Source organism: Lontra canadensis, unplaced genomic scaffold (assembly GCF_010015895.1).
Source record: "Lontra canadensis isolate GAN:19392208 unplaced genomic scaffold, GSC_riverotter_1.0 scaffold19, whole genome shotgun sequence".
Classification (NCBI taxonomy): Eukaryota; Metazoa; Chordata; class Mammalia; order Carnivora; family Mustelidae; genus Lontra; species Lontra canadensis.
This window is the reverse complement of record NW_022631013.1, coordinates 22,094,006-22,107,389: the sequence shown is the minus strand read 5'-3', so window position 1 is coordinate 22,107,389 and position 13,384 is coordinate 22,094,006. Positions and strand designations below refer to the sequence as shown.

Genomic DNA, 13,384 nt, shown 5'->3' with positions numbered 1-13,384 from the left:
AAAGCTCCTTATCTGGACCAACACAACTGATTTTATTTCTATCAGTACTTAATGTAAAATTTAGTTCAACCACTCTGTGGTATCTCCTACCTTACTTAGCTAACAAATATTACTTTTAACTATCCAACCCCTACCTTTTCATTTATATCTAGTCTTCTAAATGCTATAGAAAATGAAAGATAACTAAATCCTCTGTTCTTCTGGTTCTCCTCCATTCTCGCAAGAGGTATTTCAAACCTGCAGTCTTCTCTAAATTTGATTCCCAACACTACCCTCCTTCCCACAGATAACCATCCTCTACTTCATTCAAAACATAGCAGATGTCAGAGGAACTCACCCTCCGCTTTCTGCCACCAACGGGATATACTTTTTTGTTTTTATTTTTTTTGCATCCAGATCCACCTAATTTCCTTCTCACTTATCAAGTGAAAGAGGCATCCCTATCTTTCAAACCTAATTCTTTCCATCTCTCCCCTGGTTCTCCCTTCAGTGTTCTTCAGTACCTTGCTAGATTTACTGTTTCCTATCCTCCCCCAGCTGTATTTTCAACCTCTCCCTCAAAGCCAGTTCATTTACATTCAAACAGACCCAATTTTCTATCCTTTTAAAAACAAAACAAAAACTTACCAACTCCCCTTATCTCTTGGTAGCTACACTCTCCTCCCCTTAGTCTCGGGCATTTTTCAAAAAATTAACTACACACACTGTAGTACTTACTCTTAACACCACACCTATTACTCAACCATACAGTGCTGACAGAAAAACGGACTTTATTCTCCTTCTGCTGCATATCTTCTCCCTATCCCCACAATTCCATAAAACTGCTCTTTCCAGTATCACTATTCAGCAAAAATCATAACCAGTCATTTCTTAGTCCTTCCCTACCTTACTTGACTTGTCACATTAAACAATATTGACCTGTCTCTCCTGTTCACACTGCCTTCCTTCTGCGCCCATAAAGCCATGCCGTCTGGATTTCCTATCTTTCTTTTCACTGCTTTGTGAAATCCTCTCCCCTGGCTAGCCCTTTAAGTGCAGCTCAGTGTTATACCCAAGGCTGCCTTTTTGTTCTATATAAAGTTCCCAGATAATCCATCTCCTTTAGTTTTAATAACCATCCAGGTGTCACTTCTTAGCCCTCTCCTTAACTTTAGCCATGCATACCTAAGTCTCTACTCAACACCTTTACTGGAATCCCGTAGGCATTTCAACCATAATACATTTGCTGAAAGATAGTCTATATACTAATTAGTCTAAATCCTAACCTGATCGAATTGAACACACTTTAAAACAGCTTATAAAGAAAGGCTTTCTTTCTGGATGTGGCAAAAAAAGAAGAGGTAGCACCTCTGCACATGGCTTTTCTTGGGAAAGTTATGACCAGCAACGGATGCAGTTATGACTCCTTTAACTGTGCTGAGCCCCATGCCAGTGCTATATCATTAAGTAGTGAACAGGATGGATCTAGAATTGATCACCACAGTCCCAGTAAATAACCAAGGCTATCCTTTCATTTTGCTGTTTATTCCCCCCTAAAGAATGAGTTTATCATCAACCCAACCATCAATAAAGCACTGTTAACAATCAAGAATCAAACATTTTTCCTAGTCGCATACTTCTCTGATGAAAGAAGTGCATTTTAAAAGAAAAACATACTCCTGGGAACCTGGGTGGCTCAGCTGGTTAAGCAACTGCCTTCGGCTCAGGTCATGGTCCTGGAATCCCAGGGCCACATCGGGCTCCCTGCTTGGTGGGGAGTCTGCTCCTCCCTCTGATCCTCCCCCCCCGCCATGCTCGCTCTTTCTGTCTCATTCTCTCTCAAATAAATAAAATCTTAAAAAAAAAAAAAAAAGAAAAGAAAAACATACTCTTTATCTAACATTAAACATGGCTGACAGGGCTTCCCCACCCCCCCGACAAAAGGGAGACAATCACAGTAATAATAATAGTGTATTACAAGCTGCCAACACAACAGCTGATCAGTTATCCTTTTTCATCTCATTCGCATGAGGTGCTTGTCTCTTCCACATTCCTCACACCAAATCATTCAACCAGTGGTTCCAAATTACATCTAATTATTTCCCAATGTGAATATTACACTGCATTCCCTGGCACGACCCTAGTTCAGGCCAATAACCATTAATAGTCTTTTCCATTCGACAAACTTAAGATATCAAAATAATGTCTTACAAATTATATCCCCACCATAGTAACATACTGTTTTGCACCTCAGCCTTCTCACATAGCACTGCCACATGAGATTTCTAGGACTACAGCTTGTTGATTTGGTTAGCAACTGAATATGCATATGATAAGCCAGCTTCCTAAATGTTACAGTGTATTTTCCTTATTTCTGCTATAACTGTGTTCTTACTTACTACTGTTGTAAGTAGTAAAAAAAAAAAAAAAAAAAAAAAAAAAAAAAAATTACGCAAGCTTTAATGGGTAGCCGTGAAATACAGAGGCTGAATGAATAACAGCTCATGGGTGCCATGTACTTACCACATGCCTGGCAGAATATGAAGAGCATCACAAAATTTAACTCATTTAATCTGTGTTACATCTCTTATTTGAGTCCTGGCTAGTTACTCATGTGGAAGCTGACACTTGTGAGCACTGATGCAGGCAATTCTGAAGCAAACTGACGCCTCTGACCCAGTAATTCTACATCTAGAAATCAATGCTAAAGACATGTTCACACAAATACTTCAAAGATACAGGAACAAAGTATGTGTACCACACTACTGTTTGTAATACTGAAAGCCCTAAACATTCAATGGTAAAATAGATTATTGTACACGCATTCATTTCAATACAATGCAATACAAGAACCATCACCACACATGCAAGATATTCACTGAATGAGTGTACATATGAATAAATGACACATTTATAATTATCTTTCAGGGGCAAAAGCTGGTTGATTTTTTAAAAAACATAGTGTAGTTATGTTTATGTGTTACATGTACATAAAAAAAAATGTCTAGCAGCATACGGAGTCCATAGTGGTTATTTGGACCAGAGGCATAAAGCCTTCCACTCTTCTATACACTTACTAACTATAATAAGCCTGGATTATTTTAGTAATTTAAGGGAAAATTTAAAAAGTTTAAAAGCAAAGAAAAAAATCACTGCATCCTCCCTCCAACCATTGCTTACTAACACTTATACTTACTTATACAAGAGTGCATTGCAATTTTGAGAGGAATCTTCATTAGAAAGGAAAAGTCTGGGGAGCCTGATTGGCTCAGTTGGTAGAGCATGCAACTTCTGATCTCAGGGTCTTGAGTTTGAGCCCCACGCTGGGCACAGAGGTTATTTAAAAAAGAAAAAGAGAAAGTCTAATACCTAGCTAAATTTTGAAAAACAAAAGAGCAACCAAAGTTTGGCAATTAACCATTAGCAAAAGGGGAGTCCTAAAGCAAAAGGATTTCACAGATTTACACTGTGGGCAATGCTTTTTTTTTTTTTTTTTAAAGATTTTATTTATGTATTTATCAGAGAGAGAGCGAGCGCGCGCGACCAAGCACAGGCAGACAGAGTAGCAGGCAGAGGCAGAGGGAGAAGCAGGCTCCCTGCCAAGCAAGGAGCCATGTGGGACTCGATCCCAGAACACTGGGATCATGACCCAGCCGAAGACAGCAGCTTAACCAACTGAGCCACCCAGGTGTCCCCCCCGCCTTTTTAAAAATTCTTTGGGTGGTATCCTTCCATATGATAAAGTTGCAGGCACCAAGGAGTATTTCCTGGATTCCTCCTACTCCTCATGATGAGCCTACTCCTCAAAGTAGGCTCCTGTTAATTCTAAAAATAGAACTGACTATAAAGAATCAGCTGATTTTAGTGCAACAGGAAAAATCTTCCCACTAGACCCAAGGAATGAAAGAATGTAGCAGAAGAGATTTTTTTTATTACTGAGAGTACAGTATTAATAATGTGTGAATAGACCAGTAAATAAAAGCCATCAATTCTCAAATTATGATTATGATCTAAAAGGCCATGATTTTAAAATATAATTTGGGGGATGTGTGGGTGGCTCCGCAGGGGTCATGATTCCCGCCTCAGTGTCTCTGCAGCAAGGAGCTTGCTCCTCCAGCACCCTCTGTGCCAACCCCCACCACTGATGTTCTCTCTGTTCTAATAAATAAATAATCTTTGAAAAAATGTAATTTGAAATCCAGAATCTATCTTTCCCACAGAAACTATGATATTTAGTCTCCTAAGCCGAACTATTCATGCCAATTTAATATATATTAAAATATATTCTTAACAGTATGATTTCAACAAGATTAAAACAGACACAGATTTTGAGAACTAAGTAGAAAGGTAGATATCTCAAGATACCTATAACTTTTAAAGTTTCTATATAGGCAGATAAAGGATCTTACACACTACAAAAAAGAGGGAAAGGAGAGAGGGAGTGACACATAATTTTTATCTACTTGTTGAAGTATTTAGGATCAGCTCATATATATTAGTCATTTGTAGCCAGTCTACTTCCTCTGCTAGACAAGGTTTATATAATGTTTAAAGGGTTTATAAAGTTCACTGAGTTATAAAATTAGCTCTTGGAGACACTACATAAGGATTTATCCAAACTTACAGGAACAGATGGTGTGATGTCCTTCAGCAGCATTCTGTGCTGTGACAGGTTCAAATTTAGCACATTTCTTTCCAAAAGTAACAGAAATTTTATACATTACCTATCAAATATCTCATAATTTCCAAACTAAAGAAAAAAAAAAAAAGCAGAACACCACTCTTAAAAACTGAAATTGCTGATTATATCAAGTTGACACAATGAGAGGATACCACATCCATACAATCCTTTTTAAGAAAAGATAGTGAAAGCATTGATCAAGATAACGGAAAATCGACGAAAGAGCAGGATTTGTTTTAAAAAAATTGGCATACGTTTATTTTTAGTCACTAAAAATTTTCAGATCCATGATCTTATTTGATTTTCGTATCAATTCTAAAAGGCAGGCAAGTTATTATTACTTCTATTTTACTAACGAGAAAAGAGATTTAAGAGCTCAAGGGCATAGAACAAATCCAAAATGGGGAAAAAAACTCACCCCTCAGCAGTAGTACAATGTATCTGAAAGACAGCAAGATGTAAAAACAAATAAAGAGTCAACAGCTACCCTTAAGCTGCTATGAAGAGCAGCAGGGAAATGGGATATGGAGCAGCCAAAAGGGATATGGAGACAAGTGAGACTTTTTTAACATGGAGAAAATGTCTGAATATTCTAGAATGGAAAAATGAATGAGGCAGAAGAGAAAAGAAGAGATGGATTGAGGTCCTGCACAGATGACCACGTATAGGGTACAGTGGCAAAGGAGAGGGACCAGGCTTAGTACCACCCAAATAGATACCGACCCCCAACTAAAGGAGAATAGACGAAGTAGGTAGTTGTGGTAGGACTCTGCAAAAGTTCTGTCCCAACTGCTTCTATATTCTCAATAAAATCTAAAGCTAGGGTTATCGGCTGAAAATAAGGACAACGGAAGAGTGAATGGACTGACTAGTGTACTAGTGAAGCACACTTAACAGGCAATACAAAGTGCCCAATTAACGTTCAGGAGTTTTAAGTGAGACAAATCAATGTGGCTATGTGTTTGTCTTCTAGCTACACAGTGCATGCACAAACAAAACTGAATTTAGTCACATTTGGGGTTTTCCAAGCAAAAACAATGAAGTGAGAGTGGGACCATGTTGTCAAGCGTGGTCACGGTTTTATGTGTATGTTCTCGGTTTTATGTGTATGCTCTCAAACTCGTAAAACCTTCCAACCATATGAGGTTAGTAGTTCCAGTGGCAATACCCTCATTTTAAGATGAGCAGACAGGCACATTATTGGGTAACTTGCCCAAGGTCACAGAACAGGTGCTGTAGCCAGAACTGAAACTCAGACAGCCTGCTATGCTGACCCTTGCAAGAGAGTAATTATCATCACTGACCCTGTTTTAGCTGCGTAAGAGTGGAAGCAATAACATAAAGGGAAGGCCAGCAAAAAAACAAAACAAAACAAAACAAAAACCCAAAACAGGTGGATCAAATGAACTATAGGTTTCAATACAACTGGAATCAGAAGAAAGGTAAAGTAGGATACTAAAAACAGATTACTGGGAATGGGGGAATAGCTATAGTTACTGGTAATAAGATCTAGTTACCAGTCATGGGACTGAGTAATTGAGGTAGCATAGAAGGAAAGAACACTGGATGAGAGATTAAGGAACACAAGGCCAGGTGTCTGAGCAAGACCATCTTTCACAGATAATGAAACTACCAAAGCCACTAACTGGGTGATGGCAGCAAGTTACTAGTCACATTGGCATTCATTTCTTCTTTTGAAAATATACACTACTACATTATTTTCCACAATTCTGGTGTGGATGTCTTTTTTAAACAATGTCTATCACATGCTGTGAAGCTCAGATTTGTGATCATTTTCACATGCTTTTAACACAGAGATAAAAGCAGCTACATCAGGGGAAATGACAATGTCAAGATAACTAATATAAGTTCATAATTCTATCTGCATTTCCTCATCTCCCATTCATTCCTCAGTCCATTCAAACACAAATTTTGGCTCCACCATCCCATGGAGATTACTTGTCAGGGTAACTAATAATCTCCAAGTTGTCAAAACCAAAGGGTATGTCTCTTGAATTCTCAAGCAGCAGACACATTTGATCCTTTCCTTCTTCCTGAAACGTTTTCTTTTCTTGGATTCTTCCTACCTCAAAGATTGTTCCTTGACTGACCTCTTTTACTCAGTCTCCACATGAAATCTCCAAATCCAGGCTTCAACCCCAGGCCCCATCCTATTACCTAGGTACATCCTCAGCATGGATCTTCAATTCTAGTAGAATACAATTACATATAGTGAAAAATTTAGGGTTCAAATTACACACGCAATGGACACAGAAAAAGACTGCTAGATGATCTCATCCCATCCCATGGACTGAAGTCCACCACATATGCTGTCTATTATCAAGGCTCTATCTCCAACCCAAACTTCTCTCTGGAATAAAGATTCGTAAGAAATCTACTTGCTATCTTTACTTCAAAGTTCAGTAGGGCATTTTAGACTTAAGTCTTGGGTTCCCACTGTAACCCCAAACTTGCTCCCTTCCCAGCTCTGTACATCTCAGGAAAGACCACAAGTATTCACGTAATCTATACAATCAAAATCCAGGCTTAATCTTCAATTTCTCAAATTTCCCCACTCCAACCCAACAAAAATTCTCTCAACTCTACCTTCCCAAACACATCTCAAATCCATCCATTTTTCTTCCTATCTGTCTGTGGCTCCTACTTCCCTAGTTAAGCCCTGAATGTTTAAGACTACTATGCAAGCCTAACTTGTCTCCCTGCTATCCCTCTTGCTCATCCTACTACCCCATTTCCCATCCAGCAAAGTAACCTTTTAAATCATAAAAAAAAATTTTCTCCTCTGCTTAAAATTCCCAAAGGCTTCCTATTTTACCTTGAACCCCCCCCCCCAGCTTACTGTAAAGTCCTTATAGGCTCTGGCCCCTTGCCTAACTCTGATCTATTACTTCTCTTCTCCACACTCTTAAAGGTCTTTCCCTACAGAAAACACTCATCCCCATCTGAGTACTTATTATTATTCAGATATCAGTTTAAATGTCACTGTATTCAAAGAGCCCTTCAATGACTAGTCAATTTAAAAGTAGCCACCCAGTCATACACTATCACATTACCTCACCCTATTTCAATTCTCTACATAGCTCTTAGCATCATCTGGTTATTAAAATTTGTTTTTTTAAACGGTTTATTCCACTGTAATATATGCACCATGACCAGTAGGACTGAATGTTTAGTAAGTACTCAACAAACATTAAATAAATGAATCAACATGCAAATACTGAGGGATCACTAAAAGAATGTATTAAATTAATTCAGAAGGTGTTTATTAAATGCCCACTATGTGCTAGGTATAGGAAGAAAAAAAGTCTGGAAGAAACCATACCTGATCTCCCAGGTACTTCCTGTGTTATGTTTTACCAATATGCCAAGAAACCTTAATTTCATGTCTGTGATACAGTTTTTCAGATTTACTTTTTTATTTTAAAGAGAGAGAGCATCTCAAGCAGACTCCCTGCTGAGCACAGTGCCCAACATGGGGCTCCATCCCAGATCCTGAGATCATGACCTGAGCCAAAACCAAGAGTCAGACCCTCAACCGACTGGGCCACCCAGGTGCCCCCTCCCCTGTGATACAGTATTTTTATACATTTATTACTCTTAATATATTTACAATTTAGGAAACTTCTATAATAAAGTACTATCTCCAGCACAACTATATTATTATACAATAAACCACAACAGGAACAAACTGCTAATAAATTATGGTTAATAAATACCACATACAGAAAAGTACTAAACAATATTTTACAGCATAAGCACCAATACTATACAAATAAATCACAAAGCAAGGTAATTCTTTACACATTACTGTGTGGTACACTAAATGTGCTATCAATAATAATTAAAACTACTATATCTCTACAGTTCTTTTATCCAAAACTTCCAACATATACATACAACAGCTTTGATGTCATTTATGTCCTATTATAACTGCATTTCAGCTTGTTCATTTAAAATCTAATCTCAAACTTACTTTGTTTTTCCACTTACTGAAAGCACACAACAGTGACAAGGGTTAGCATATTGAAGAATTAAATCTTAATATCACACTTTTTCTTGTCACCATTATTAGTGATACAATAAAATCTGCAATGTATTACAATCATGTCAGTTTTTGTTAATATACCGATTCCTAACTAATGGTTGAAGTAACCACAAAACAAAACAAAGTGACTTTTGATTTGAGCTTTTAGAAAAACTATGAATTCCATTTTCCTCTGTATGTCCATCCATCACATCGTCAACTTTCAAATTTTTAAAAATTTTATACATGTAGCAGTCTATTAGATATCACAGAATGCTTTATATAGATTAAATCTGTTTTGTTTTTTACAGTAAATCTCTTTAAAATAAAACTTCACACAATTAAGAATATTCTCTTTTAGCAATGGTCTTCCCATCCAAACTTCTCATTTTGTTTCTGTACTGTTTGACTATAAGAGGAGACAGATTACTTATTATAATAAAAACTTGCAATGATTACACTAAAGGCAGTGCACAGGAATGGTCAAGTAAATAACCCAGAATGGTTAACAAGTGTTAAGAAAATTTTGGCAGCTGTAAAAGGGGGAGAGGACTTTCAGCATTCAAAAACTAAAGCTAATACAAACAATATAAAAACAAATTCCATTGCTTTCCCCACTTTGTACATCTACCCTACAGCTTTTGAGCTACTAGGTCATGAAGGCTCCCAAAAGACCCACCACAGTCCACATGTGCCTTACTCCAGTGCTGACACTCAAACCACCAAACATACACATGTTCAACAAATGAATCACTCCCATGGTTCCTCTTATCTCAGTCTTGTCTTGCATTCATTTTTGTTCTGCTCATCTCAAGTTCAGAGTTTCTGTACTGGCAACTTCAAAGTTACTTAATTTTCTTACTTCTAGGTAAAAATCAAACAGGGACAAACCTTTGAGGAGCCAAAATCAAGGTCTCTGAGAGCAAAAACTGTTCATTTTATGTGGTTCTCCCTACTGGTCTCACTAAAATCCTATTTTCTCCTCCTTTATTTTAGACCTATTTCTAATAACCTTGGTTACCTAGTTTTCACAACAAATTAGAAACAGGACACTTAGAGTTTCCTTATATTATTACAACTTTCACTGTTTCTTTTCTTACAGCAATTTTACCTAAATACTCTATCAAAAATAGATATTAAAAAAAACCCACTACAAAATTTCTGAAATTTAAGTTCATTAAAATGAAATCTTACAAAGGGGGCCTGGCTAGCTCAGCGGGGGGAGCAGGGATTCTTGATCTCAGTGTTTTATGTTTGAGCTTCACATTGTGTGTAGACATTACTCAAAAATAAAACTTTAGAAGAAAAAAAAAAGGAAATCCTACATGTCATTTAACGTAAATGTTCCACACACCACTGATTAAATGTCTTCATTTCTTGCTCCAGATTAACAATGTTAGTTTTTATGTTTATATAAACAGAACAAAAATATATTTAAACAAATAGGAACAAAAAGCTGAAGCCACTCTCTAACAATGGTCTTTCTGAAAATACACTTTTAGAAGAATATTTATAAATCATATAACTCAAGACATTCCTTTGAGGTAAACTGGTAAATAATTAATACAGTGAGGCGCATATACAAATACAATATTGGCTCTAAGATGCACCAAGTGCAGAAAGAGCTATCCAAATACCAAACATTCGGTGGAGCTGTAGAAAAGTTACTGCGTAACTTCAATACACCCACAGGTATTTACAAAAACCTCCTTTAGGTTTCAATAATTCTGGAGTTAATTCTGAATATTGTAAGCTGGTAAAGTTCCTGCTGCACCAATATTAGTGCAAAGAACCAAAATCAAATAGACATTTTATAAAAAGTTTTGTCTGAAAACATTATACAGCTGCACTTTAAACTTTCATCCTTTAACTTATTAGTAAACAATCAGCAATAAAGAAAAATTTAAGAAAAAATTGACTTCTATTACTTACATCAATTCACAGGGCGTCAGTTTCTAATCTATAATTGCTATCTCCTGTACCTTTAAGAATTTAATCACAAAGTATACTTTTACATATTCTTGCAATAAAATTATTTTGTGTCACAGTTCTAAGAAGATTGGGAACTATGTTTCTTAAATAACTGAAGAGGTGCAAAACTTCAGATTAAATGAGACAGGTAAAACATATAACTATATCCTCACCCAAAAGTATCCGTTACAGATTACATTTACTGACCACCAATTAAACACCATTTAATAACCTCACATCTCTGAAAGGCAGGTACATAGCAAGTAAGACAGAAGCACAAATGGAACTGATCGAACAGCAAGACCCCTGACCTTCACCAAAACCAGAGTCAACTATTTTTTTTAAAATACAGATGGGCAGAAAGCAGCTGGTTTAAACTAAACAGGACAGTCTTAATGATGCACAGAAGCACAATTCCAAAACAACAGCAAATTCACACCGGTGGCATATTTAGATTCTTGGCATAAAGTTGTACTGACTTAAACACTGTGGCTCTTTTTGCAGTCACACATACAGAAGATGGCACGAGAATCTACCACGTGGACTTTTGAAGTGTTCGAGGGTTTAACTGCAGAAAGATCCGAAGTTTTTCCTTTTTTTTTTTTCTACCTTGAAATGCTATTATTTGAGAGCTGGGGGAAGAGTGCAAGGTTTCCAGTACCTACATTACAAGACTTCTAACGCAAGAGGAGTCAATCTGGAAGTGAGTTAGAGCCTGGATGTGAAACAAAAAAATCTTCACCACCAAAGAGGCCTGGAAGTGCAATCTACGTAGGGGTGTGGGCTCGGTGGCGGGAGAACCTAGGCTACAGAATTCAAGATAGTATATGCCAATAAAAGGGTCGCCAATTCTGGGGAGGAGGGGGCAAATAATTCATTTTCAACACTCCTTTCCACTCACCTTTCACTCTGCGGCTGACGGAACCTGATATCTTTTTTTAAAGCTCATTCTCTCCAGTTACCACCTCCCAGACTTCAGCGCCCAACCGGGTCCACGCAGGAGGTAGCGACGACGCCTACATCTCCCTCCCGCACCCAAGGACCCAGAGAGGCCGACTCCATCACCGAGGAAGCCTTGACCTCCCCCTACCCCTCCGGTTCCACTACTGAGAGCTTCCGAGGCCCAGGCCTCCCGTGCCCCGCGGCCGTGTGCTCCACGCCATCTGCCACCAGGGCTTCGGCGTCCAGCCACTGCTTCCCCTTACTCCTGCCACAAAGCCTGCGGCCAACTCCGAAAGCTCGGGTGGGCCGTACACGGCCGGGGCCGGAACCCCGGGCCCTGACCAGGGTTAGCAGGCCTTATCCAGCGCCCGGGGCCCGAGCCCCACGCTCGCCGCACACTCCCGGGTGTGCTGAGGGCTTTCCCCGCTCGGCTGCGCTGCGGGGCCCTGCTCCGGGGCCCTGCTCCGGGTTGAGGCCCCCGCCTGGCGCACAGAACCGCCGCGCCGCCCCCCGCCCAGGCCTGACGGGCTCCTCGCGCTCCCCGCGGCCCGCGCGCGGCCGCCTCCACCCTGCCCGGGCACGCTCCCCGCCGCTCGCACCGTCTCGTCGGGGTCGATGTCGATCTTGAAGGTCTGCTGCTGGAGGGTCTTCAGGGTGACCAGCATGGTGCCGGCGCGCAGCTCCGCTGCCGGGCCTGCTCCGGGTGCTGGCCGCTGGGCGGGGTCTGTGGCCTGGCGGGGCCCCGGGGTCGCCCGCGCTCCTGGCGCACTCGGGAGGAAGGCGGTGGGGGTGGGGGCTTGTCACATTCGCCCTGCGGAGCGGCCTGTCCCCCAGCCCTGGGCCCGGGCCGCGCCGCTACCTCCGCGACTGCGGCCTTCCTCGCGAGTTCTGGCCGCCGTGCTTCCTCACGCTCCCGACGCCGGCCACTGAGTCTGCAGGAGGCACGAGGGGCTCTGCGAGACAAGCAGAGAATCCGCTAGCTCACCACAGGCTGGTGGCCGCCATCAACGTGACTCGCTGAGACGCGCCCCCTCCCCCACCCGAAAAAATCTGGGGGATGGGGCCGGGCTGACGAAGCGCGCAGGCGTAGGGTGCGGCGAGGCTGTGCGCAGGCGCGGTCGAGAACTCCGCCCCGGAATTGGGGCGGGGCTGATTGCGGCTCTGGAATGTCGGCGGCCTGGATCGGGCGTGCGCAGGCGCAGTCAGTGGGCGTCTGGAGGGCTCTCGGGGCTTCCTTGTGGCGTTTGCAGCCGGGGCGTTCTCCCGCCCGCCGCTGCTCCGCCTACGTCCAGACTCCTCCCGGCTGCCTGAGTTGCGCAACCCGTAGCTGGGGAAGCGCTACGTGGAGACCGCGCTAAGTGGAAGCCGAAGTCTGGAGGGCGGTAGGTTGGGGCGGGGTTTAAGAGAAAGGCTCGTGGTAACCAAGGTACTGGGCCGGCGCTTACCGGCGCTTTCTGTGTGGATGAGCCTTTGTGGTGGCGACTCGAATTCCTTACTCCTGAGAGTGCAGACTCCAGTGCCGGATGCTTAGGTGGACCTTGGGCCTAAGTAAGACAGAGGAGGTCAAGTTCTCCAACACCTCCGTGAATAGAACTGTCCAGTGGCTCCTGTCACCGAGAAGTAAAAGTCACAGTTCTTGGAATTGGATTCATAGCCCCTGCCTCTCCCCTCATCCCCCTCCTCTCCCTGGTTCTTGGGGTTGTTGGTGGGTACTAGGCAGTTGCTCCCGCCTAAAGGCCTGCCTTCGCATTGGCTGCGCCCGTGTA

The 13,384-nt window shown here is 41.3% G+C and overlaps 1 protein-coding gene across 5 annotated transcripts in view; it reads right to left on the bottom strand.

Annotated features, from left to right (window-relative positions):
* The window catches only part of RAD23B (RAD23 homolog B, nucleotide excision repair protein), a 44,813-nt gene extending 32,112 nt beyond the window's left edge, over window positions 1–12,701 (bottom strand). The window contains exon 1 of one of the 5 annotated variants that reach the window (XM_032860791.1): window positions 12,218–12,701. In XM_032860791.1, coding sequence (XP_032716682.1) covers window positions 12,218–12,283 — 66 coding nt within the window. In that variant the 5' untranslated portion in view covers window positions 12,284–12,701. Of the gene's footprint in view, window positions 1–11,577; window positions 11,692–12,217 lie in introns of those variants that run through there. The other 4 variants (XM_032860788.1, XM_032860789.1, XM_032860790.1 and 1 more) reach the window with 4 other exon arrangements.
* Window positions 12,702–13,384: the final 683 nt, after the last annotated feature.